The sequence below is a fragment of the Diplotaxodon limnothrissa genome, linkage group LG10 (genome assembly GCF_057381915.1).
Source record: "Diplotaxodon limnothrissa isolate DT_005_m linkage group LG10, D_limnothrissa_male_GT1.1, whole genome shotgun sequence".
Classification (NCBI taxonomy): Eukaryota; Metazoa; Chordata; class Actinopteri; order Cichliformes; family Cichlidae; genus Diplotaxodon; species Diplotaxodon limnothrissa.
Genome location: NC_140605.1, coordinates 9712045 through 9739455, shown reverse-complemented (window position 1 = coordinate 9739455; position 27411 = coordinate 9712045). Strand labels below are relative to the sequence as shown.

Below are 27411 nucleotides of genomic sequence, written 5' to 3'. Positions count from 1 at the left end.
GAATGTAGTAGTTGAAGGTGAGACCCCACCATCAGCTACAGAGGCTCTTCCTCAGAGAAGAGGAAGAGCCTCTGGAACATGTTTAAATAACTTTCTTTAAGCCCTCCTGGAAACACGTTTTAAATTCAGATTTTTTTGCCTATTCTGAGCCTCGTTTGAGCATTTTTTAAAAACATTATAACATGTGAGCACAACCTTGCTTGTTTGCTTGTACAGCAGGATTGCATGGATCATGTCTGAAGGGTCCATTTGCAAAGACGTCAATAATTTTAATGCATCAACTAAAAATAACTATATTGACATCTTAGTAGTAATAATGTATAACAAATCATCTTGCAAAGACGAATCTGGCCACCGGTAACATTTATTATACTTATATTATTCAGTTATTGGCGCTCAAATATTCTTCACTTCGAAAAAAATGATGCCCCCGTGCACCTGCACAATACTTATTTTACACTTAGACCACACTCTTTGCTGCTCCCTGTCGAATTAAACCCTGCTTATTTCTCAGTAGACACTTAAAAGTCGCGACCATATGTTATGTTTTATTATTAAAATAGTGACTGTCCCACTTTTTTACGTCTTTCTAGCGCACTAGATTACACGGCGGAAGAATAACAAACGGTTGTAATTAATAAGAACAAAAAAATAATGTCTGCATGTCGCTTTTGCTTTTGCAAGCCTTACCTTTCAGTGGTAAAACAATTTGTAAACAGTATTAATTAAAAATAACATTTCTCATGCTATGTGTCCACTGGCGTAGAAGAGCAATAAGCCACTTTCACCTCTAGTGGCTTATTGCTTAATTAAATGACAAATCGGAGGATTGGTTTGCAGATTGCCTGAATTGACGTCAATTGGATTGGTTAGGTGACAGAGCCAGGCTCCGCCCCCTGTGGGCCAAGGTAGAGCATGCTGAGAGAGGGAGGAGGGAGCAGGGGGCTGAGCTGATCCCACGTGTGACGCTTTCATTCCCGGCTCAGTAATATTCTCATAGCGGGGCTTTGCATATCTCCTGCCGTATCTGTGCGTGTCTGTCACTGTTACTGTAGTCCCAGCCTATAGTTTGGAATAGATATGGAAGGAGACGGGAGTCAAGCCACATCCGGAAGCCTAAATGATTCACAACATGACCCGGGGTAAGGATATATTTCTAAATTTAATCCTTAGGTACGATTTTTTTTCATGTTACAACATCTTGGAGAGGACTTCGACTGCCGTGCTGGATTCGTCCCCCCTCCCGCACCCCCCTCCCAACAGTACGCACTTAAACCGGGCACGGGTCTGTTTCCAGATGCAGTTTTAAAAGACCTCCGCTCCGTAGCAAAGAGTGGCCTGCCCCTTTTATGTAGCCAGAGTGTAATTACTAAGCGCGAATGTGTTTTCATAGTCTTCCTTTATCCTTTAAGGTCGCTTTTAGAAGTAGTTAGTCGTCAAAATGGCCGAACTGACATCTGGACTCACTTCTGTTGTGTTTTCCCCTTACAGTAAAATGTTTATCGGTGGCCTCAGCTGGCAAACCTCACCAGGTGAGACTGTTATTCTCTTTTACACCGTAACCAGCATTTCTTGTTGTTGTTTTTTCTTTTTCCCCCCTCTGTCGCTGTGACTGAGTGCTCGCTGTAGCTGCTGGCGGCGGTGTATGTGCGAATGTGCACTGTGCAGTAGTGTACTGTATGGGATATCTCAGTAGTGTGTGCGCACGATGTTATTTTTGATCTCCGTCCATCTGAAGTCCTCTATTCGACCCCTATGCGCATCGCGGGGTATTTTTGAAATACAGTGACAACAGCATGTCCATATGTTTCTGTCAAAATGACCCGACATATTTTTTTTCTTCTTCTCTCTATTCACAGACAGCCTTAGAGACTATTTTAGTAAATTCGGAGAAATAAGAGAATGTATGGTGATGAGAGACCCCACGACAAAACGTTCAAGGTAAATACAGGGCTTTTCTTACTTTTCCCTTTCCAGTGCACATAGCGATATCGCTTTACTTTGACCGTGCTCAGTGTTTAATCCAGCGTGTATGTGTGTTTTGTGTGCCCGCGCGCCCATGTGTTCGTGTTCCCGCGCGCGTATGTCTGTGTGTGTACGTGTGTGTGTGTCCCCGTGCGCGCGCGCCTGCGTGTGGTTTCACAGCAAGCCAGATAAGCTTAAATGCTCACTGCTGTAAAGCTGCGGCCGAATGCAATTTGACATTGACTTTGTGACTGCACCACAGTTTTTTTTTTTTTGCTGTGTGTGTCTAGTCGCCTCATATTGTAACGTAGCAAATAATGATGAGCACTGTCCTCAGTTTTGTTTTTGTTTTTTGTGTTTTTGCTTTTCCCAAAATCTGCCACAGGACTGGTCGTAATCTGGATTAGAAATGTATATTTGCAGAGAAATGTTGTTGTGGCTCATAGGGATTGTTGTTCACACTGTTAATGCAGGTTTATTATTTGCAAGTTGCATGTTAAATTTATATTTGCAAGGGGTGGGGGTGTAATTTTTTAATATGTATGCAATGTTAAATTATTATTAACACGTCTGTTCTTGTCCTCTCTGTGTCTTTGTTTTGCAGAGGATTTGGGTTTGTTACATTTACAGATGCTGCCAGTGTAGATAAAGTCTTAGCTCAACAACACCATGAATTAGACTCAAAGACGGTGAGTTGATTTCATTTGTTCTTACACCAGAGTTCATTTCACGTTTTGTGTTTACGCTGCTCTGCCAACTGAGACTTTTTACTGCCTAAGTAGGGCCTTGTGGGTGGTGCGGTAGGCGAGGGGGGGGGGGACACTTCTTAGGTTGACAGGCTGTGTCGATCAAGGTCACGCACAGTGGCTAAATGTGTGCTGGTCTCTTCCACAGAGAGCCTGGCAATAAAATAAAACACAACTCTGGGGTGAATATTACATGTGTTCACTTTTACTTCTCTGGCTGAATGGGGCCAGACACGCCCCCTTCTTTGCTGCAGCCACATGTGGCAGTGTGCCTATATCTCATGTGGACACACAAGGGCGTGCTGTCTCAGGACTGCTGCCTTGCTGCTGTTTGATCCAGCAGATATTGTATCATATCGTGCCCGATTAGCAGATACTTTGAGTCTGAAAGGTTTGAGCCCTATATTAGAGATTAAACAAATTAAATATAAATTAATACATTTTTAAGCTGCCAGTATATTCAAACTAATTACTGTAATGTATGATAATCAGAATACATAAATGCATTAGTGAGGTAACAATCAGTCAGGAGTATCGTGTCAAATACTTTAAGAGTGCATGTGTAGTTTTTAAAGAGTTGTCTGATTTACTTAAGTAAGGTCATTAATCCAGTGCACATATACATACACTCATGCACTTAGGTTTAATGACTGCCAAGCATTCTGAAATTTGTTGAAATTCGTCACCAGAGGAATAATTAAAGATTATACGATGCGCTGGATTAGATATGGTTCAGCTGCAATTATATTTTATCGAATCCAGATATGCCAGCAATAGTTACAGTAATGGAATGGTGCATATCGAGGAAATGTACTGTGCGCGCTCCCTCGGCTGAAGCCAACTTTACACTGGGAGGAAATATTTTTTTAAGGATTTTGGAAGATAAATAGATTATACTTCAGGTAGCAGTGTATAATAATGTGCAATCTACAAGTCTGCGTAGGATAAGGCAAGTAATGTAAATGTAAGAATTCACTGCTCATTCCTGAGCTTGAGTGTGATTGGCACAGAGCTGAGAAACCTGCTGTTTGTTGGGTGGCAGACCTTACTTTATATTCCTTCCAATTTTTTCTAAGCTGCGAGGTTTGTAATAATGTGGCTGCTCATATTATTGCTATTATTATTATTATTTTGAATATTCTTTTTATAATCATTATTATTGTCATTATTTTTGGGGAGCTTTTTTGGATTCTTCAGAGGGTTTATGGGGGGGGGGTTCGTTTTTCTGTTAGTCTAAAAATAAGCAATTTGCCTTCATCAAAAAAGGCACATAACACACACTTGTACTTAAAATTTTTTAGTGCGTGTGATTTTTTCTCTTTTTTTCTTCAGCCTATTAGATATTTTGTGTTATGCTTTTTTTTTTTTTTAAGTTTCCGGTAATCTCTCATTCACCTCGTGCTTAGTGTTTATATGTTATGTCTTCACTGCTATCAGCTCTGTTACTGTGTTATGCAAATGAGGGAGACAAGGACACTCGGTGGGGTTATGTTGTGACGTAGCAACTATAGAGCAAGGGCAAGGTTTTTTAGCATTAAAATGACCGTTAAGTCAGGCCGATGACATTGCAAAACTTGCAGAACCTCTTCAGAGGGGAATACTTAGAAGCACTTTACGGGGGCTGCTTGAAGGGTTGGAGATATAAACATACTTTGATGCAGAATCTAGAGCAGTTTGATAACTTCAAGTCTGACATTTTGAATGAGCAGCTTTGTGACAGCTTGACAGCATATATATTTACAGCAAAGGTCATGGGGGGTATGAATAACGGAGGAGAGCACGTAAATATATATGCTTACACCTGAGAGTTGGCCTGTGCTGCAGCAGTCTATTACTGATGTCTGATAAATAGAGCAGTTGTTGCTTTAATTGCCTTGCCCAAAGGCACTTTGAGAGCAGTGCCAGCAGGAAACAGTTTAATTTCTTGTGTATTTTTAATACCGCTAACATATGTTACAATATTCATGGGATTACATTAATGACCTGTTAAAATTGCAGTCTCAAACCACTTGTGTTACAGCTGATTTCTTGATTGCAAAAAAGCTCCTTTTTTTGCCCACAAGAAAAATCGGTTGGTTCTTTTTTTTTTTCTTTTCTTTTTTTTTTTTAGATTGTAATATTTAGACTATTTGTAGGCAGAATTTAATCCCATTATTAAAACAATGTGGGACCTCTTATGTATAATAATTGAGTTAAATAGTATTTTCTCTTGCTCTGCTAAAGTATAATAACTGTCGTGCAGCAACACTAAATCTTGTTATCTGTTGCATGTCTGTATAGCAAGTTATGGATACACTTTGTTCTTTGGCTACAGATATGCACACAAACAGTGGTATTATGTCACACGTATTGTAGGCTTTAGATCACATTTGGCACACTTATAATTGAGATTTGAAATGCACGAGAACTGAATGGTGACATTTTAAAGTCTGACATTGAATCATCATTAAGCCTGAATAGTGGCCTGTGTGAAATCATTATGCTTTGGAAGTGAATTATTTTAGTAATTTTGGTGATGTTTTTTTCCCCCTTGATTGTTAGATAGTATACAATAGACAGCTGACAGGAAATGAGGCGATAGACCTGGCCAGACTCGATCAGGCAGTTTTGTGATTGCATGGTCGATGTCTTAACTCTTAATCCGCCGGGCTGTAAGAGCATAAGATAATCATTTAGGGACCCCGACTATATTAAAAAAAAAAAAAAGCCAGTTTTGTTTTGCATACTCGCCTCTTGTTGCTGGTGGCGTTGTAGTTTTTCATCGCACCCATAAATCTGAAAATATGGATGATACTGAAAATCCTGTAATAATGGAGGTAATCAATAGCTTTAGTAAAATAAAGTGTAGCAGATTGTTGTTTTGTTTGTGTTTTCTTGCTGGACATTTTTATCACTGGCTGAGTGTTTGACGGCATAATTGACAAACCAACGATTCTGCTGACTCAAATGCATGCAGACATTTATATTTCCCAGCTGCTAACGTGCTGTTGTTTACCCGTCAGTGTGCAGTAGAAGATTACAAACCTAAGGCGGCTGTCTGTATCGTCTTTCTCACCATTAGTCACTGCGCTGTATCTGCGGTGCTGTTGTATATCTTAACATTCACACTATCAAGATCGCATTGCATTAGGATCTATCATATCTCTGAGAAAGTTGCTCAGTGGCAATGGGGGAAAAATGAACCGGTCCAGCAAATATGGATGGTCTTGATGTGTTTGCAGATGTTGGGTTGATACAGGTCTCCCTCGTTTGCAGTGCCTGAACGAATCCTTAGTGGTTTGTCTGTCCTCGGTAACCTTGGAAAAAAGTCAGAATGGCTGAAGGTGCAATGACAGGAAGTTAGGTCGTATTAGCTGTGTAGTGTAAAGTGTAAAGCCAAAATCATATGGATGTTTTTAGCTCTGTTATTTTAAATCTAATATTTTTTCAGTATTACATCAGTGTCACAAACACAAACGCAGATGGTATTTTATTTAGTCTGATGTACTTTTAGATCAACTGCAAACCCCACTTTGATTTAAACATAAAATTTCCCTAGTGTTGAGATCAGGAGTGCTATAGAATCAGTTTTACTCCCAACTTAAAGAAGACAGGCACACCAACGCTGGTTTCATATGCTTCTTTATTTGGTATTAATGTTTTCTTTTGACTGTGTGCTCTACTTTTTGTCCGGTTATGAAAACACTCTAGCCTAGAATGAATGTGAATGAGACATATGGGGAAGCAAAGCCTGGGGGCTTCAAAACACACATGCTGGTAATTCAGAACATATTTACCATTTTTCATGATGCTTTGTTCAGTTTATAAATGTACAACTCAGAGCATCTGTTGCTGAAGATGTTTCAAGTCAGGCCTGTATGAAGAAGGACATCATCAATTTTTATCTCAGACATAACAGTATATTGATTTGAGCGATATAAATCTTTTATTCTTATGTGAAGTTGTTACAAAGGCATATATGGGTTTATTTTTTTTAATGTAAGATTTGATGGTGTGATACCATGTTTGGGGTTTCTGAGCTTAATTCACTTCAACCAGTAAAACCCAATGATATATGTAGTCACCCCCCCCACCCCCGGAATCTATTTTTAATTTTTTTTGTCTTGGGTAAATCCAGCCTTTATAAAGTCACCCTTAGGTCAACCTATGCTTGAGGTTTAGGAGAAGCCAAAAAAAAAAAAAAAACAGCCCAAGAGCAAATGAGGAGAAAGGACAGGGAAGAGCAGCTGTTCCAGACAAATCTGAGCTTCATTCATCAGATAGGGTTAGGAAGTAAAGTCAAATCAGTGAGCTAAACTGACTCGCTCTTGTTTAAGTATAGCAGGTGCTCCATCTTCCGCGGTTAATTATGGCTGAAGGCGTTATTAGTTCTTTCTGTATCTGTTTCTGTCTCCTGTCCGCTCCTACAGGTCATCAGAGGTTTGTCAAAGCGGTAGTGTTATTTTTATGCTACTACCAGCAAACGTGGCTAATGTTCGTAACGCTGTTGCATATTTCTAAGAGGTAAAAAAAATATATTAAAAAAAAATATATAGCCAATTTGCTTGTTGAGCATGACGGTAAAATTCTCATTACTGATTTGAGGATCATAACAAACTGCCTTTTCGTGGTGTTATTCCACGGCGAAAGTCAGCAGAGATTGACAGCACAGATATGAAACATTTATGTTGTAATTTCTTGTCTATTCTATTGCTATCACACACGCACACCTGTGGACCTGCTCACACACTTATTGAGAGAAGCTGCAAGCTTTGATAAGGCTTTTCCTTTTAGCTTAAACACCACATCATCATGCTAGCGTAGATATGTCTTAAGAGAGAGGAAGAGAGTTTACCCAGGAGCTGCATTAATATATGAAATCCTTTTGTAAGATGTGAACTTAAGATATGTGCTGTTTCTCTGCCCTGATCTCCCACAGTCGCATGCAGAAGCAGCCCTCGGAGACCCTTAAGTAAACGGCTGCGGAAGATAAAAAGATGATGGGGCAGGGTTGGTGGGGGGGATTCCTTCTGGTCTGTTCTCATTTATTACATTGACGTATCTGCTTGTATGATGTCTTGAGGAAATCCACTTTTGCTCTTCGTGAGATCATGTTGCATCATATTACAAAGGTGTATCTAAACGTAATTTGAAGAAAGGGTCCTGTGAGGGTGATGCCAGGTCTCTAAGGTGAGCACATACTCAAAAGATGTTTCACTGGAGATTACTGCTACGTGAGGTACGTCACCAGTAGTGCATCTTTAGCACGACACTGTAGCCTCTTGGTTCTCGTGAACTCGAGTGTGCACACTGGTTAGATGGTTACGATTCATCTGAGACACCCACATTGCTAAAGGCACATATACTCTGATTGCAGGGTCCATGGAAAATGACATCACATTAGTGCTTGCCAGTCAATTGTACATAACAGGTACTGCTGCTGTAATTGAATCAGTGCAAAAAAAAAAGTACCTCATACTGTGCATCCTACATACAGCTAAAGATAACAGTTGTTGGCAATAATAAAAGCCCGGAACAAAAAAATACATTGTCTTTGTCTCAGAAAGAATTGAATGATATTTGACACGCATGTACATTTGTTCTGGTTCGATATACAAAAAAAAAAGAAATTTGGATTTTGCTAAATAGGTGAGCACATTATTGTTGTTTTTCACGGTTGCATTTTGATTACAGTTTACATTTGAACACATTACACCTTCAGTTACAGTCATGTTTTCAATTACAATACAATATTGTAGTCATATCTCCCGGACCATTCGACTGTGTTTAAAGCAGATTGTTCGTTCAGCTCCAAGTCAGATTGCTTGTGATTTTTCCATAGTAAAGAAATTTCTCAGAGGGGGGTTAATGAAGTGTTGTTTTTTTTGTTGTTGTTGTTGTTGTTCTGTTGCTACTGTATGATAGCCAAATAGCTAGAGCTGAGTCAGAGCTCTGGCCCTCTACCCAACAGCGACACTCTTTGCATACCCTCGACGTATTTTATCTACCATCTCATGATTTGTTCCCAGAATTCCTTTCAAGAATCAAAAGAATGTACGAATATTTTTGTTGCATCCAGCTGTCGTAAAATTAAGATGAAAGCAATGACACAGTAAGAGAGATTTGTCTACAAATCATAAAGGAAAGTCATTTCTCAAACAAGAACATAGGCAAAAACAAACTAATAAATAGCTATTATTCATTTATCTTTTTACTGCTTAAAAAAACATGCAAGTTTAGAACAGACTAGAGTCAAATTACTGAAACAGGTGCACTTCTTACATTAAGTTCACTCAACCCAAGCCTGATGGTATGCGTGTTACATAAGAAAAAAATATGTTTCAGGAAGGAAGTATCAGGTGAAACTGAGACACTATAATCTCTGATACAGCTGCATTCAGTGCAAAGGGTAACTCCTGCCCAATAGGTATGAAGACGCTTCCTACATGAAAACCTAAAGCTTTAATATGTAAAGCAAAGGGAAACAATTGCCTTGTCTCCTCTTCTTGTAGTTCTAAATTCCTCAGAGGAGTTATTCGTCATAATTTGTGACCTAAAAAGGTACTGCTACATTTCACAGAAGGATTTGTTAATAAGGCCTCATTGCCCAATTTGGTTGCGTTGCTCTGAGTGAGATTTAAGCAATATGCAGTAACGTTTTTCTCTGCATGTAATCATTTAAATATATATATAATTTTAAACAGACTACATGAGATTTTTCCATGCTGTGTTAAAGTGTTCTCATGCGCATGTTCAAGACCAAATGCTTCATAGTGAATAGAAATTCTCAGCAGGACAGAAAAACAATTAATTTATGTGGTGTGGTAAAATGAGGTTTGATATATTTTGCATAAGCTTAAAAAGTAAGATACATTACCAAGTGTAGGACTTTGGTATTCAGAGCATAATGTGTTGTCTTTGGTAAAATAGGGTGCACAAAATAATTGAGTTTGAATTGGTTATGCCTGGGGCTAAGTGCTAAGACAAATCTTTAAATGAAATTCATTACAAGCAGAGTTACCGTGCCCAGGTGTTATTGAATTCATTTCTCATTTTGACCCGATTTAGAAAGATAACAGTAATAAGTGAGACTGACAGAGAAGATGACAGTGACATTGCACATCATGGTTTTCCTTCAAACAGATTAAAATGTAGTCAGTTTCAATGGCTTAAATTGATCCGTGCAGATGGTGAATTTTCATCTTGTGTTTTCTTTCCATTGTTTTCCTCAGCGTGATGAGATATCGTTTTCTTAAATAAATCCATCTGTGCAGAGAGAGTAGGAATGCATAGAATTGATATAGTAATTGTAAATATGTCAGTGTGACACGTAGCACAATATGGAACAACATGAAGAGTTTCATGATTTTCTTTTTCTTTCTTTCTTTTTCCCCCCCTCAAATTCAAATTTGCATCCAGGCGATGAGAGTTTAGGATGACATTGCTGTTTCAGACAGTTCCTCTTCACTGTAAGTGCAAGGTTGATGAGACCCCCCCACCACATACCTTTATACCAGAGAAATTAATGAGGAAGATGTAGCTAATGAGATAACAAGCACAAGATGGAGAAACAGGCTGATCTGACGCATCCTCCCAGTTATTTGGCAATATCTGGAGGCGTCACCGGCCCCAGACTCTCATTTTCTTCCTGTCATATTCAATCAGCAATTCCTGCCTAAAATAAAAGCGGGCCTCTGCTGCGACCACGACCAGCGGAACATTGGTGTGGCTGGTCTCCACGCCAACTTTATTTTAACACTGGGGGTTCTTTCTTTGTTTTTGCTATACAGCATCGACAGCTAATTTGGGAGCACCAGTATTTAGGCCTAAAAAACAAAAATGGTAATTTACAGCAATTAATATGTGGTTTCCTATGGTACATTGCTCAGTGCACTGAGTGTTGTGCCTAGAATGTGTCATTGAGCTCCATCAATTGTAGATAATTTGCCACAGTGAGTAATGAGGCCGGTGATATTGGCCAGCTCTCTTTAAATGCTTTGGTCTGCCTAGTGACAATCATGACGGGAAACAAAGCCAGTTGCTGGACTAAACTGTGCACCTGTATCATTTATAAGGAACCAGGCTAGCTGATAGGCCAACAGTAAATTTAAACGATAAGCTGTTTTGCAGTAGGGATTAATATACTGAGTAATCAGGTTCTTTTACTGCAGTTTACAAATGAACTGGTCACTGAGATTATACATCTACGATTTAACCTTATTTAAAAAATATATCAATGTGCTCTTTGCCAGTAGTTTAGCTGAACAACATCGATTCTATGGCTATGATTCTTTCATAGCAGGCACTTCCCTATACATTGTTTTCAACTTCCGGTAGTAGCTCCTTAACGTAGATGGAGATTAAAGCTGCCGCGAAGCTGCTGTGATATAAACATGACAAAGACGAAGACCTCAGGATCTCTGGAGGACAAAGAAGGGACGGCGTCCTTCATTTTCAGTGTGTGGCAGTTTTTCATAGCAGGGGGAAACCGTGGCACACTGTTCTCTTACCAATCTCTGTAGTCTGTCAGCTACCCAGAGCCATGACCTAGTCTGCCCTTTAGTGAAACGTCACCCTATCCTTAACCCGACTGTGTCAAAGATTAGGCACAGTAATGTAGCGGTACCACCGTTTTACAGAAATGGCTTCGTTCTGTGTTATTTTTACTGTTTTGCTGTTCTATTCATATTGACTTTAATTTGTAATTGTGATAACTTTGTCAGCTCTTAAAGGCGACTCTAGGTTTGAAGAGTACATGTTAATTATGAAGCTTCTGTAAATCTTAAAAATGATGAATTATTATCATTGTTCACAAGTTCTCAGCCATTGATGAGATATTCAAGCAATTTGAAAAAGAAAGGTTTGTTCTTCCTCTTGATTTACGCATTCATAGATCAAAATATTCTCTGGGGGTTCCTGTTTAAAAATAAATAAATAAATAAATAATCCAACATCATAGCCATATAATAAATACCCATTATAGTACAACCGCCACTGAAGTACTAGTAATTACATTCTCAATGAGTCTAAAGGAGTCAAAATGCGGCAGTGTGGCGGTTTCACCCCGGGGTCCTTTGTGGACACCTGTTCGGTGCTTTTCACCCCGAAGATATACCAGCCTATCCTTTAACAACAATTTTGCTATTCTTTTCTCATTTCAGATTGATCCTAAGGTTGCCTTTCCCCGTCGCGCCCAGCCTAAGGTAAGAATAAATTGGTCACTATCCCCGCTCAAAGAAAATGATTATGTCTCATGTCACTAGCTTACCTAATTTTGTGTGCTCACACAGCAGATACGAAGAGATAAAAAAAAATAGTCTGCACCCATTGTTCTCACCTTGTCTGCGCTGTTTCACCAAAGCAATTAAAGTTGAAAACATGAGACTTAAAGGAAATTTTCAGCATGATTAAGGTTATGTTATTTTCTGTGTTACCCCACTGTTTTCTATCCATATAATATTTTTCCATTGTTTTTATCCTGATTTGCTTATTTCATCCCTCATCACAGCTGTTTGCAGTGGCAAATGTTTTGAAATGAACTCTGTCTTATTATGACAATCCTGTAGCAGAGGTTTCTGATTTTAGTCTGCAGCAGTATTAAATCAAGCTTTATTGTCTGTTTAAAGCATCAGAGTCTAAGTGGTGAAACCATCTTGCTTTGGCAACTTGCCTCTTGACTTGACAGGGTCATGACTGACAGGAGACGGGCTCTAATATATCTGCAGAGAATGCAGGCTGTTGGTTGAAACGTTTACATTTGGGTGAAAGGAGGAAATCTGATTATTTGAAAGTGGAATCAAGACCTTCCTTTCATGTGGTTTTGAAGGTGCACATTATGCAGAACGGTGAATTATATTTTGGAGTGAACAGGCCTGTATTACCCTGACTGAATTTGCGAGAGATGATTGGTGACTTTTCAGTGACAGTGATGAATTGCATTTACTGGTTGAATTCGAAGTCTGTTGAGTTGGTCTGGAGTTGAATGGGATTGAATATCACAAGTGATTAAGAAATATCTTTGTTGTGTTGCATGCGTGTAGAATTTCTCACAATTAGCACTGAAACAATGGGTGATTTTAAAAAATAAGCCCAACTCCAATCACGCAGGAACTGTGGTACAGGCTCTTCATGATGCGCATTATCTTTTGTCTTCTTGATTACTGTTCTTGAGCAGTTCTATTGACAATTAAAAATTCAGCATGTGCAGATGGTGTTGTGGCATACAGTCAAAGGCTTTGTTGACATGCCCTCTCACACCATCCCCCAGATTTTACTGTGGAGGCTATAGCACAGCACACTGTAGCGCTATTCAGCATCGCTATCAGGGCTTTTTCCACCTAAACCAGGTGGAAATCGATAATAGATTTTCTCCTTTCCACCGGATCAGAGAGAGGCATTGTTAAAGACTTGGTTAGGTTTCAAATAAGAAATTGGCAGTGCAGACTTTCAAAGCCACAGCACATGGTGACTTAAGGATATCGGCATATGGCTGAAAAACTACCAGTGTTTCTCTGTTTTCTTGTGTGGCAAGTATATCACTTTAACTTCGTCTGCTGTAAGCCCTGCTCATAAATGTCCAAGGTGCAGTAAAATAGCTCAGATGTTTGATGATGCTTCCAGTTTTTAAGTGAACCAGAAACTCCACTGCTGTCGTGGTTATTGCTGATCTTTTTTAAAAGAGCATTATACCACTTTTTTTTGCCATGACTCACACAGAAATACAATATTTTGAGCAGTTCTACAGGTCTTAAACATATTTGTCATTCTACCTTGCGTGATTCATAACTCAGTGAAGTAATGACACCATAACAGAATTTGTGGCACTACACAAACCTTGTACCAATGATTTATAAAATGGCTATAGGGCAAGCTTGTTAGAGGAGAGAAATGGCTGTATTGAATGTGGATTATAAAGGATCTTAAAGCAATGGGATTAAGCCAGATAGATTAACATTGCATGGGTTTGTACTTTAAAAGACCTTTAAAAGAAGTCTAATTTAGAACTTCCCATTTAGAAAGTTCTCTCTGTGGCGGATACTTTCTTTTGTCCCTTTTCCCCAACTCCGCTGTGTGCCTGCCTGGGAATAGGGATTTGTTTAAGGAGGCTCGTCTTGGCAGTTGCCTCGGCGGCACGAGCTTCGGGGAGCAAATCGTGACGAGACCAATCAGCGTTAATTTTCTCACGGCTAGCAATGACCTCACAGGTGAACCCTGCCAATGACCTCGTGCTGCCGAACGCTGCGGCATAGTAACTCTATACAGTATGTACATCACGTAGAGTAATGCTGAAAACAGGCAGGAGGTGAAGGTGAACACGGAGGACATTTCACTGTAAACAACTGAAGGTGTTAGCACTGGGATGACAGGATCACAGGAAAAACATCTTGTATCAGCAGGCATAACTGACACTGCCCCCAAACACGGACAGTTCCAAGTGTCAAGAGACAGTGAGAAAAGCGACAGACGATTATTGGGGTACCTGAAAGTGGACACGCCCTTATTTTGATTCATATCTGACGTAGCATGTACGACAAATCAGTTTGCCTTCATTTGTCCCGTTTAAGAACAAACGTGAAACCTTTGTGTTTCTAATGTCAGCATTGTATGAAATGTAAGTTGCTGTCATAATAAGACAGTTGACTTTTTTGTTTTTGTTTGTACGAGTCAGTTTTTTGCAGATATGACGAGTAAGTCACAGAGCACTGTTTCCTTCTGATTTCCACCCAGCGTTCGAGAATCATGTATATGTATGATTTGAGTAATCTTAGGGGGGTTTTGTGACTATCTGCACCAGAATATTGGTAAAGGGCACAGAGGGGAGATAACCACAGGTCCTGTCAATCAAAGAAAACAGGCTAAAGAAATGCAAACTGGCACCCACATTACAAATGAATAATGTCACCCAACTAAAGCTTATCTCATGACTTAAAAAGAACATTTTGTATTATAAATAGAAGCTGTGCTTACAAGTCATGTCAAAGGTATCAATATAGACCGGTCCACAAATATTCAGGGATTAGGTTGCATCTGAGGATGATTGACAGATGAGAATGAAAGGATTAAACAATGATGATGTGATGCAAAGTGCTTTATGCACATTCATTTATGCCTCGTCTCCTCTTAGCCTGGCTGGGGATAGCCATGGCTTTGTTAGATAGGCTGCTAAAAGTAGCCTTAGAATGCCACGATTTCTCTGCAAATTCTCAACGTGTAGTTTCCCTTTTTATGTATACTTTATTGATCCCCTTGGGGAAATTCCTCTCTGCATTTAACCCATTCAATCAGTGAAGCAGTGGGCAGCCATTGGGCGCCCGGGGAGCAGTGTGTAGGGACAGTACCTTGCTCAGGGGTACCGCAGGGTAGCCGTTCGGTGGGTTTGAACCACCGACCTTCCGATCATGGGGCCAACACTCTACCTACTGAGCTATCCCTGCCCCCTTTTGACAGAAATGATTTTATTATCACCTTTACGTACTTTAGATGCATTGCAATGAGGTTACTTTTGAACAAGGGATGCGAATACCAAATGTATTCATCACCACTTACTATAGTTTTCTGTAAAACTGTAAAAATATTTGCCTACATTTCCATCTTGAAATTAGTTAGCAGATGTGATAAGTGTAAGAAACGGAGGTTTTCTTTTTTTGTGGAGAAACATCCTGCTCTAATTAATAACAACAATAATGGGAAGGTAAAATGGGACTGATTAATAACCTTTTGGGTTTAATCAGACAGATAGTATTACATAATCGTCTCGTTATCAGTGTAGATGCTTGATAGATTTTTAAAGTCTATTGCAAACCCCTAAAGTTTTAAATCTGCCGTTCAGATTTGCTATTTTTCCCCAACTAAATTTCAGGCTTGTTTAGAAATTGAAAATTCTCTGAAAAATAAAGAGAAACTATCAACAACCCACCCACCTTTTCAGTACTGCCACTGCATATAGAAGGCAGTAAAGAAGACAGAGATGAGTTGATGCTGTTCCATGCGATCTTCTCGTTTGATATTTTGCAGTAACGCTCAAACTGAAACGTGTAAACGAGGCCCGCTCCGGGTTTCCTGGAGAAATCAAAGAGACGGCTTCTGCCGACATTGCTCGAGATTTACCACTCAACTGTTGGCGTCATTACCGCTGCTGCCGGTGCTTTTGTTTCCCACAGTGGAGTCACACACAACCATGGCATGTCCCAGCATGATTTTAATTGCCAGTGGGACTGTGGCCACTTCAGTGGGAGATGAGTTCTGATGGCTTGTTATGGAAATGAAAGGAAAGAGCAACATCCATTTACAGAGCAATGGGCGTAACCCTTCCCTTGTACCTCATAAAGGGATTTGCCATGTAAGCCATTGAGAACAGGTAGTCGGTGCGTCTCTGGGAGTCTATAGGATGTTGAATCTTTGTGCATGAAAAAAGAAATGTGTACTGCAAAAAAAGCAACTGTGACAATACTTTGAGAGATGCTTGTTTTGCTTGCCGCTGCAGTTTTCTTTACTGAAACTCAAGATTTGCAAACCGCTTGCTTTATCAGCGCGCAAGATAGGTAACTGTGGTAGTAAACTGGTTGAGATCATTTAGGGGCATCACACAGATCCACCATTAAACCACTGTCCTGAATTTTACTTTAGATTGTGGCAGCTGTGACTGTGGCTTCCCTGTTGACGGCCCTCTGTTAGTGCTGGCCTGTCTCTGACAGCTGGAGTTTCCCCCCTTTCTCTTTGCCGCCTCCTTTGTCTCCCTGTCTGTCTTTTCACGTCACGTTCCCTTTTTTCCTTTGCCTCTTTTCTTTCCTCTTTCTTTCTTTTTTTCTTCTGTGAATGGTAAATTGACCAGTGCACCAACCTCCTTCACTTGTCTGCGTTCCACACATCTCTCTTAGGGACTGTTTGCGCTCTGTGTGGCTGCTTGCAGAAGAAAAAACCTCCCAGGTGTGTTGAGGTTCTAGAAATTTCAAGACTCAAGTTTTAATGAAGTCAACTAACAAAGCTGCATTCCCTTCCCCAGGCCATTTGTGCTGTGACCACATGTACACACACTGTATTGGAAACAGGTAGTTTGATATCCACATTTGAAAACAAAACTGTCTCCTTTGCTTGTTTTCTTTTAATATTTTATCTCTCAATCTATCATTCTTCCTCACTGCTACATCCTCCCCTTTCTGTGCCCGTTTCTGTCTTAGTCTTTCAGGATTACAAGGCCTTGTAAATCTAGTCTTACACCTTGCTCAGTTATTTGATCTAGATTTAGCATTATGATATTCCCCTTGTCAAAATGATCCTTATTTTAAATGACACAGCTCACTGCTGGGAAAATGAAACCTCCGTAGCTGCCAGCCCCTTTGAATGTCCCTGTGAATTTATTAAAAGCACCAGCTTCCCCGTTCCAACTCAGATCTGCACAGCTGCACGAGTCCGAAAGAATATTCAAGGACAAAAGTCTATAATGTAATTCGTGCAACAGAATGCCGGATCATTATCTTTGGTGAGCGTCACTTTATGACTGTGAGCCCTCCCAAATATTTTCAGTGTTAAAGAACATTATTTCCTATTAGACTTCTTCTTTTTCAAGCAATTTCTGCTGTGCAGATAGCACACAGAGTAGAAGAAAGAGAGCGAATGTTGTGTTGTGCAGGCTATTATCCAAACCTGACATTGCATTTCAAGGCTTGTGGCACAGGTTTTATCCCGGTGAGTGACCAAGATGTCCAGCTGAAAGAAAAATAATATTTTCTTTATCTCTTGAAATAAATGCACTTTTGAAATCAGGCTTTACAACTGACACTAAATGCTCCTCACTGAGACCAAGAGACAGTCCGATAGTAAGCAAAGACAACTTTGACCAAGACGACAGGAAAGTGACAAGCAACTTGATGGGAATTCTTCGCTGTCACTCTTGTGTCACCCCCTGAAAAAAGCAGATGTGCAGCCAACATGAATAAGCCCCTCCTCAGATGGAGGTTGACACAAGGAGTTGTTTTTTCCCCCTGTGGTAATGGCTGCTGTGCTGAAGCTGGAGATGGGTTTAAATCCCTGACCTGTCAGCTCCTTTGCTTTCAGTGGCCTCGGTGGAACTGCTCCAGATGAAAATGGGGCCAGAGCAGAGTCATATGAATGACTGTTTGTTTGGTGGTCAGACACAATCACCAACTGAGTGACCCAGTTAACGGGTAGTCAAAGCAATGCTCAGTTTGATTCGTGCATTTTTTTTTTCTTTTAATGTTTCACACTTTCTAAATGTATCCTGTGTTCCTTTCTTTATGCCTTCCACCAATATTTATACTTCAACTGAAATATAAATGATTTGTAAATGTGAATGCTAGTGTAATTATTATTATTATTATTATTTATTTTACTGCAAATATAATTCGAATACGCATTTTCTTTTGTTTGAATAATTGCTATTGCGCTTATAAATGGAGGGTACGTGCGTGCGATTCTTCTTTCCTCTGCTTCACTTTTTTTTCCTGCTGTGGTCTCCTTGGTTGCGGGTGGAGAGTAATTTTCTAGGGGATTGAGGGGCTCTTACAATGCTTACCAATGGCAGCCGTCAGGCAGGCTAGTGCTGGCAGGGCAGAGAGGACAGAGGGCTGTGCAGGAGCCTGGCACTGCTAAACCTGATGCTGACTGACAGTAATGAGGACAGCTTGCTAGCCAGGATAGAGAGGAGAGGCGTGCAGAGGAGAGGAGGGCATGGTCCTCCACTATACCTCTCAAGACCTCTTATCAAAGCCTCTGTGCACACACACGCGCGCGCACACACACACACACACACACGTACCACGAGAAATACAAACACAAGCACACACAAGTTCAACATGTACTAGGTAGACCAGAGCAGATACATCACAGGTCGGTGTTATACCTGTGTTCTCGGGCTTATAAATCTAATAAAAAGGATCAGAAATAAGGTAAACTGTGATTACTGGAAAAACATTTTAGAACATCTGGAGACCTTTTGTTCGCTCCCTGGAAAATAGCCTTTAAGTACTTAGAAAGGAACAATGCATTTCCTGAAATATGCATGGTAAACGACTTTAGTGTTGTCCGATGTTTTTTTTGTGTGTTGCTGTAGTTACAAAACAATCGACCGCAGCTAGTTATTAGGATTTGCTTTTGCAGTTGTTTCTGATCACGATGTCACCAGGAATCTAAGTGGCTTTGGTCAGCACAACGCAGCAGCATCACTGACCTTGGGGCCTCTTCAACTGTAGCACTCTTGGATATTAGCGCTCTACAATAATGCGGCAGGTCTTGTAAATTAAAAAGAAAAAAAAAATGGTTTAACAGTAACATCTTTTTTTTCCATCCTCTCAAGTCTCTACACATCCAAGGCATTACATCGGGGAGGGGCTTTAGAAGGCATTTCTAATTTTTTAACTGTGACCTCTTTGAGATCGCGTTCGAATGAAACATGGGGAATAATTAAAAAGGGACGGCCAGCTTAATCAGGATGATGAGTTCTATTGTGTTGTCAGACGCGTTACCTTGCCATCCAATTTTGATTTCTCATAGCTTCTCAATAAATTTACACCTGTGGTTCTGCTTTTGTACATGCTGTCTGGGATCGGTACAACAAAGAGTGACATATGGCACCCCACAGCAAGAGAGGCTCTGGGGTGTCAAGATGTGTGAAGTTATTACAAATAGACCTATGGCTATTTATAATAGCAGCATTTCTTACTGGAAGAATGGGGAGAAATTTTAGGAGGATCTCTGAGTATATGATTATTTTGTATTAATAAATACACATCAAGGCTATACGTGTGATATTGCTTTAAGACGACTTAGCTGGAGTTTTGAGGTTGAATTTAACTGGTCCTTATTTATTTATATTATTATTATTTTTTTATTTTATTAAAAAAAAACCTGACAGAACATGTTGTGTTTTGTAAATCTGTCTTGTTTTTTTCTTCTTCTTTTTTTTTTAAAGCTTTATTCGTGACTCATTTCCAGGAGTAAGGTTTTAAACATTCAGCAGCCGCACTGCATCCACAGTTGATTCGTAATTATAAAAGTGAAGCTTAAGTGTGATCATTTTGAGTTGGATGTGTCTGTCGGACTGGAAGGATGCCTGACCAGCTCACTGAAGTGTTCTGCCATGATTGGATCCAGTTGTCATTCTAGTGTAAGATATTGGAATTTTGTCCGCCAGATAGCTCTTTCTCACTTTGACGTTGTTTGACAGTTCAGTTTTTATGTGCTGTCCTGATTTTTTTATTTATTTATTTTTTTCAGGGCACCAACCTTTCAGATTAAGACTGATATTCTTTGAGCTAGACAGCTCTGTCAGGTTATTAGCTGTGCTATTGTGGGTGGTGTGATTAGTAGTGATGGTCAATAGCTTTTTGTTGCCCTTTTCTGGTTGAACTGCTTGTTTGCGACACATTTCTGGATCTAAGCTTAGGGGTTGAGGAGGCTGCACGGCATATATTTAACAACATTTTCCTCAAGCTTTGATCACACGACAGAGGTAACTCATAAGTACATAAAGGCCTTTCTCAGTGTAATAATTTGTTTTGTCACTGCTCTCATGCAGTCAGTTGAGTAACATTCAAAAAATAACCAAACATGAGACAACAAATAACAAGCCACTAATGAAAATACATTCTTTGCTGTAATTATACATTTCGAGAACCTGCGCTATTATTTTGCTTGTCACTCTCATCGGCTGTGCTTTCTTTGTTTTACACCGCAAAATGTCTTTAGTTGAAGGTGACTGCTGTGTATCTGTTATCACGCTAATGTATACATATTATGTAATTAGCTGAAACCACTGAAAGCTTTGTTGTTTAATTAAAATGCTAAAATTTTGAGTGAATTACTTTTTCATTTAAACAGATGGTGCTGATATAAGATAAAAAAGGTTAACAGGATATAAGTGTTTCAAGATTAGGAGCATAATGCATTGTAGCTAAGATCTAAAGCAAGTGTCCTTTATAAAGCATGCATGTTTTATATAAGCTAGTGTATTTAACTGAATTTACACTAAATGTTCCTACTTAGCCTGAGTTTTCCTGGATTCACAAGTGCAGTTGTGTTTAGTAGTTCTTTTGTACTATTTTGTGCTTCTGTACATGAATATGCAATATTGTGCAGTATGCCCATGGGACTGCTGATGTTTTAACTTTAACTTACTAGTGGTGTGATCATTATTTCAGTTATGTCTAGGCTTTGAGTGTTGTGGATGTGTTTTGTGGTTTTCAGTGTTTGTGTGGCCAAGAATAATGACCGAGAGTCCTGTTGCGATTAATGAAGAGTGTAGATGTTCATGGTTGTTGTGCAAGTGTTAATAAAACCAGTGTTCCTGTGTGGCCTATGTGATAGAAACTGAGGTCTCTGCCTCTCAACACATTATAAATCCACAAATATGAGTGCTTTCTAAAAAAAAAAAAAAAAAAAACTAGACTGATTACAGTAGACTTTTCTGTGTTAACGATAGCTTAAGTTAAGTTTACTATAAAATCTTCTAAATTGAGGTTATATAAAATGCATTTAGCTTAAATAATAGAACCTTTTTACTTTGGTATGTAGTAGTTGCAGCAACCAGCTGTTTCCTCAGAGTTTGAACACCCTCACTACCACTTTAGATTGCAAGACAGTTTATATGTTTATATCTCCTACAGTCGTTGTCTGCCTTAGACAGACAGATTTATGTTTCATTTATAAATGCAAACAGTTGACCAACACATTGCAGTCAGTCTGATGAACACAGCTTGTCTGTGACATGTCTCTCTAAAATAGGGGACTTGACTCAACTGGTTGCAAGTAGTCACAGCCCTCAAAGCAACTAATTGCACACAGCTGAAATAATGTTGGTCGAAACCACTGTTTTCTGTGTCGTGACTGTAGCACTGAGCACTGCCTTCCCCTTGGAAACTGACATTACTTAATTTTAAGGCAAAAATGTAAGTTTACATTTGTCTTTTAAAATTATTATTATTCAGTTTTATGGCACAAATATGCTTCTCAATGGTCCCACGTAACATAAAATCTTAATGGTATTCTTGGAAAATCTGGATATGTTCATATGGTTGTGGTAAAACAAGGGAAGATGTATAATAGCAGAGGCTGCGCTGCTATGCTAGGTTATATGGAGTTGTCTGTTCTCAGATTCATAATAATGCATAATTTTTCAACCTAAATGGGGAAAAAAAATCTGTGACTTTCTGCACTGAGCTTAAGTCGTATGCTTATTTTTTATTTTTATACGATGACAGCTGCTGCTGCAATGTGTCATATTGTGTACCTAAAAAATATACGGTACGCATGTGTTACACACCAAGCCTTCAATACTGAATTACTGCATCTAAGTCAGGGTGCTAAAGAGCTTAGCTGTTCCTCTACATAATGCCTCGGTCCTCAGCTGTGACCTTTCTCTTCCGCACATCATTCACGATTATACTGCTGACATGTTGGCTCATGCCAATAATTTTTCATTGGAGGCAGTGTCAGCCACATCATATTTTATCATCTGGATAAATTTGTGTTGTGTTTTCATGTGGGCTCACCATAATTTGTATTTGTCTGTTTATGTGCCTGTCCTAGAGATTAGATTTTGCATTTAATTTAAGTCGGAAAAGAATTCAGATGTAAACACAATCTGGCGCCAGAAGGAGGGGAAAAATGCTTATATTTGTGTATAGTCTCAAAATGAGCAATATGTAATATGAGTAGGATACAGTGCATGTGTCAGTATGTGTGTAAAACAGTGAGTGTTAAGTCTAATTGTTGAATGTTGTCTTTGTGTTTCTTAAATTTGTAAGGTCTTAGCTCAATCTATAGGATCAAGACATTCCTTTGTCTCTGACCACTGGCTGGAGAGGCTTTTATTGCAGATACATTCTATCTGGAAGATCTGTTTCTTGTGATGTTATTTCCTGCTTTTATGATCCTTTTGGTGAGCAGGAAGTCATGCAAACAGAGACACATGCATACAGAGAGAGAGAGAGAGACACACACACACACACACACACACACACACACACGTTCTTGCACATGCATACAGATGCTTACACATACACACACATAGTGCCTTGTCTTAGAACCATTGGGGGGGTTTACGGTGGGAGGTGCTTGTGTTGTATTGTGTATTGTAACTGTCATGTCAATAAAAGGCAGCAAGAGGAGGCCGTCATCGGGGTCAGTCTGCGGTAGGATTCAGGGTGCTTTCTGAGACACCTCGCCTCCCTTGCTAGCAAGTAAAAGATGTTCGTCTTGTTTTTGTCGTTAACGAGAATAAGTTTCTAAACTAGTGGGGCTTGTGGAAACACAGACCCAACAGTGAGCTTGCACAAAAGTGAGGCATGCATCAGACACAGTGTGAGTGCACAGACTCAGTGCATAATGATCACATGGTGCTTGAAAAATTGAGGGGAAAAGTGGCAGAATATTAAAAACGATAATTTTGTGTATGATGTGATTGTTTGGGGTATTTTACTTATAGGCAATATTTCATATGGATGAACAGTGTTCAAATGCAGATTTTTGCATCCAGAACTGAGTCAAACTCAATTCTTTTTCATGCTTAATGAAATGGTCTCCAGAGTGATTTCATTTCCAAGTGCACCTTATGCACTTCTGTGACTTAGAAGTCAAAAAATGTGACTTTATTAGACAGCATTTGAGTGCTCTGTCTGCAAATAACAAAATAGACCTTGTAACAGAAAGCATCTTTTTTTTTCTTCTGTGTTAGAGTGAATTGTTAAATGTTTGTCATTTTTATGTTCACCATTTGTACATTGTTTTAACTATGATGAAAGAAATTCCACTGTCCTTCCCTCCAGATTCTCGAGGTTCTCGGTGGGGGGCTGTAGTCTTTTATCACAGACACATCCTTGTGCTTTTGATGTAAGCTTCCTGTGTTTACGACCCTTTGGTCAGCAGGAGGTCTGACGCACACACACATTCTCACATAACACACACACACACACACACACACACACACACACACACACACACACACACACAATGCTTTGCCTTAGAACCAAGGGGCGTGGCTTTGTTCTGACGTGTTTTGTGTGAACTGTCTCTCAATAAAAGGTAGCAGGAGGAGGTCAGATCTGGGGGTCATTTTCGTGGTGGACACAGACGAGGCCTCCCTTGCGCAAATAATCGATCGATCGACTGTCTTGTTTTCTTCATGATGAATAAGTCTCTAGAATTAGCGGGGCTTGTGGAAACACAGACCCAACATTCTGCTGTACGATTTTTTTGTGTATAAATTGTGAGCTGCTTTGTCCTGCAGTTGTAAAATATAAAGGAGTAAGTGCATGTTGAATTAATAAAATAACAGTGGTTATTATAGACAGCAGGTTATGAATCCCATCCCACAACCACCACCTAACAATATAAGTAATTCTGCAGCTTGATGGTCTTTGTAGTCCATGTGAGACAGCGCTAATTATCTTTACATAGTTCTAAACAGTAACAAACCATCACCTCCACACATTAATCAGTCTTTCTGAGTTAGTGACCTTGTCGTGCAACTTGGTTTCTTTCAGTCTGACTGTATCAGTTGCTCCACCGATCATAAATACTAGTCAAGTGTTTTTTTTAACAAAAGAAAGGATTAAATACCGTTTCAGGTGGGACTTAAATGTTCTCTATGTAATTGAAACCATTGCTTAACTAAAGTAATTACTGCACATTATCCATTCTCAGAAAATATTCAGAGGTAATGTCAGCGCCATGCTTGGCTGTTCACAAATTTGATTTATTGTGCCAATTGTGAGATTTCAGTATTTCCAGTGAATTAATTCAATGGTAAATTGGATATCATATGTCTTGCCAGCACTTTTTCAATTTCTAATATTTGCTGCTCACAGCTATGCACCTCACACACACTGTTTGCCTCCGTTCAGAGGGTTTCGTGGGGCTGCCAGTTTGGACTTCCTTTTAAAGTAAAACTGCTTTAACCACATGGTGTGGAGCTTGTTGCTTTTAAAAGAAATGAGGGGACCTAATTTAATTGACTGTGATTGACACTGGCTTCTACCACATCAACTGGTAATTTATTCCTTCTAATCCAACCTTTTTTTTTTTTTTTGCGGCTGCGCTGCAGGTGTGCCGCTGCTGTGCCAGCATCTTTGGATGCAAAATTACCAAAGGAAAAAAAAAGTCTTCTTGCACCTACATGCTCTACATGTGGTAAAGCAATGCCATGAATTTGGACCACTGCCTGTGCTTTCACCTTGATTCATTAAAAGAAGATCCCCTGTGACACACAGTTGGGAAATGCAAAAACATCCCAGCGAATAGGGTGAAAAAACACAGAAAACCCTCCTCTCCCCTCCTTTCCCCTCTCCTGCTAGTCGAGAATGTGAAATAATCACAAGCAGTTCAACTTTGGCTTGTAACAGTTATTTTGTGACTTAATTTTCTCCCGTGTTATCATACAATAATGAAAAGTGTTGACAGATTCATTTCCTTGCTGCTACCGCCTAAGACCATTTTGTGATTTCTAATTGATAGCTACATGCGGCATTTTATTGCACTAGCCAATTTTATAGCACTTTTAATTAGGCCAACTTTGACCTTCTGTTCGCTTTGCATTTATATTGCTCCAAATTATTTTCACCTTCTTTCTTCATTAACTTTTGTCAAATGAATACAGTCATTTACAACATAATAATCCATACATGCACTCAAGTAAATTGCTAATAGTCTGTAAAATTAAGTATTTTATTACACACAAACAGGCAGGTATTTCTGAAACAAAATCATTTTCCTTCTTCTGCAGTTTTTAAGTAAGGAACAGACAGCATAGAAAATAGAAAATGAGTGAATACCTCACTAGAATAAGTCTGTAATAACCACTTAGTTGACTAATTTAGTAAGGGGAAGCCCTTACCTATGTCATTAGGGAATACAGGTGTATGATGACTCTCCATTCAGATAAATCCTTCACATGGAACTAGTTAATCTCCCATGTAATACTGAGCAGATGTGTATACTGGTAAATGAATAAACACGAACATCCGATGAATCTCAATTGACGGGGTGTTAAGTATTCATTTGGACTTCATCTTCTGAATGAATATTGAATATGCCGGCACATGCATGCCAGCATGCGCCACATGTGCACAAAGAAATTTGAGACATTAAACTCTTATTGTGACACCAGGTGATTTTTGCTAATATAATGTGGCACAGCAGTCACGGCCTGAGTCCAGATACTCAGATAGACCAGATTTTCAGATGTTTAAATTGCTGCCATTATGTGCTTTCATTTTAATGTGCGTTCTATGTAAAGCTTGTATCTTAACAATGACAATTTTGGGGAAATAAGGGAGCAGATAGGAAGGGCTGAATTTATTATATTCACCACCTACAATCTATCGATGAGTCTTTCCAGGCACAGATTTTCAACTTTTTTTGTGTTGGTGTGAATTTTTCAACATTATGATTAAAAAGCAAGAAAATTTCCACATTTGGATGTTTGAGGGGCGGTGGAAGATTAAGCTGTCGTTCAGTCCTAGCCTGTTTGGCGCCCTGGGCGAACACTACCGCTGGCGCCCCCCCCCCCCACACACACACACACACACACACACACACAAAACATATTAAAACTTGTACATTAACATAAAACTGTTGTCGGAACCATACTGAATTTCACCAGAGAAACACACACACACACACATATGAAGAGCGAGAGAGTATGCATGGGTTGCAAACGGCTACCAAACAGCCATCATAATTCGTCATACAATGAGAACAGGACAAATCAACAACTGACAATGACTAATTAATATTAAAATCTGTAACATTATGTATTGTTTGGAGTTTAGTCTGTTACCATCTGCTATTTTTACCATTTCTTCTTGGAGCAACTGTAACCCACATAATTTCCTTAGGGGTTAATAAAGTATTCTGATTCTGATTGTTTCAGGATGACCTGCCATTATCCAATGACACATCTGCTTACCTGTATCTTTTGCTCGTTTCTCCCCCTCTTCTTTTCTCTTTTTTCTAAACTGAGGACCTGATGGCTTTCAACTTTTCTTGTCCATCTTCCATTGGTTTTAATTTTGCACTCCAGTATAAACACCCATCCCCCAACTGGAGGATTGCCACAACATAACCTAATAGACCAACACCTTAGTTCACAGATTCACTTTGTCTAGGGTGCATTTCTGGGATTTCACACAACCCAGGATTCAAATCAGGAATACATAATGGGCTTGGATTTACAATATTATGAATGAAATGTGCTCTATTTGGAAGCAACCGGCCCCCCTCCCCTTTCGACGGGTTATGTGTGTGAGACTTTAAATCAAATCAAACTGTAAATTATAAATTTTAAATTGTTATTGATCTCTTTACCCCTGGTCCTAAAGTGTATATTTATTTTCTTACTCTTCTTTTTATATATTATTTGTTTACTTGCACTGCTGTAACTGGAGCCTCGTCGTCTCGTCTCTCTATATACTGGACTGTATGTAGCAGAGATGACAATAAAGTTTACTTTGACTTCAGCAGCGAGCAGGCGCACCGAGGACTCTCACGCTCACTTTATAGAATTTCGAAAAAAACATTGGTGCAAATTATAAGTCTGTATCATAATGTCTGGTGTTTTCGTGTTTGTCGGTTTAATTTTATTTTGTTTTATTTTGCGAGTTGGTTATTAGATGCTGCTTCAGCCAGCCGGAGAATCCCTCGCCGCTCCGCCTTCTCCTTCCTCTCCTCCCTGTGCCGCAAGCAGCAGGCACACCTCGCAAACGGAGGG

At 39.5% G+C, this 27411-nt stretch overlaps 1 protein-coding gene across 11 annotated transcripts in view; it reads left to right on the top strand.

The window, feature by feature from the left end:
• Positions 1-983: 983 nt before the first annotated feature.
• The window catches only part of msi2b (musashi RNA-binding protein 2b), a 288895-nt gene continuing 262467 nt past the window's right edge, over positions 984-27411 (top strand). For all 11 annotated transcript variants that reach the window (XM_085364359.1, XM_085364356.1, XM_085364361.1 and 8 more), the window contains exons 1-5: positions 984-1142; positions 1492-1532; positions 1860-1941; positions 2570-2654; positions 11852-11893. In XM_085364359.1, the coding sequence (XP_085220485.1) occupies positions 1081-1142; positions 1492-1532; positions 1860-1941; positions 2570-2654; positions 11852-11893 (312 nt within the window). In that variant the 5' untranslated portion in view covers positions 984-1080. The remainder of the gene's footprint in view (positions 1143-1491; positions 1533-1859; positions 1942-2569; positions 2655-11851; positions 11894-27411) is intronic.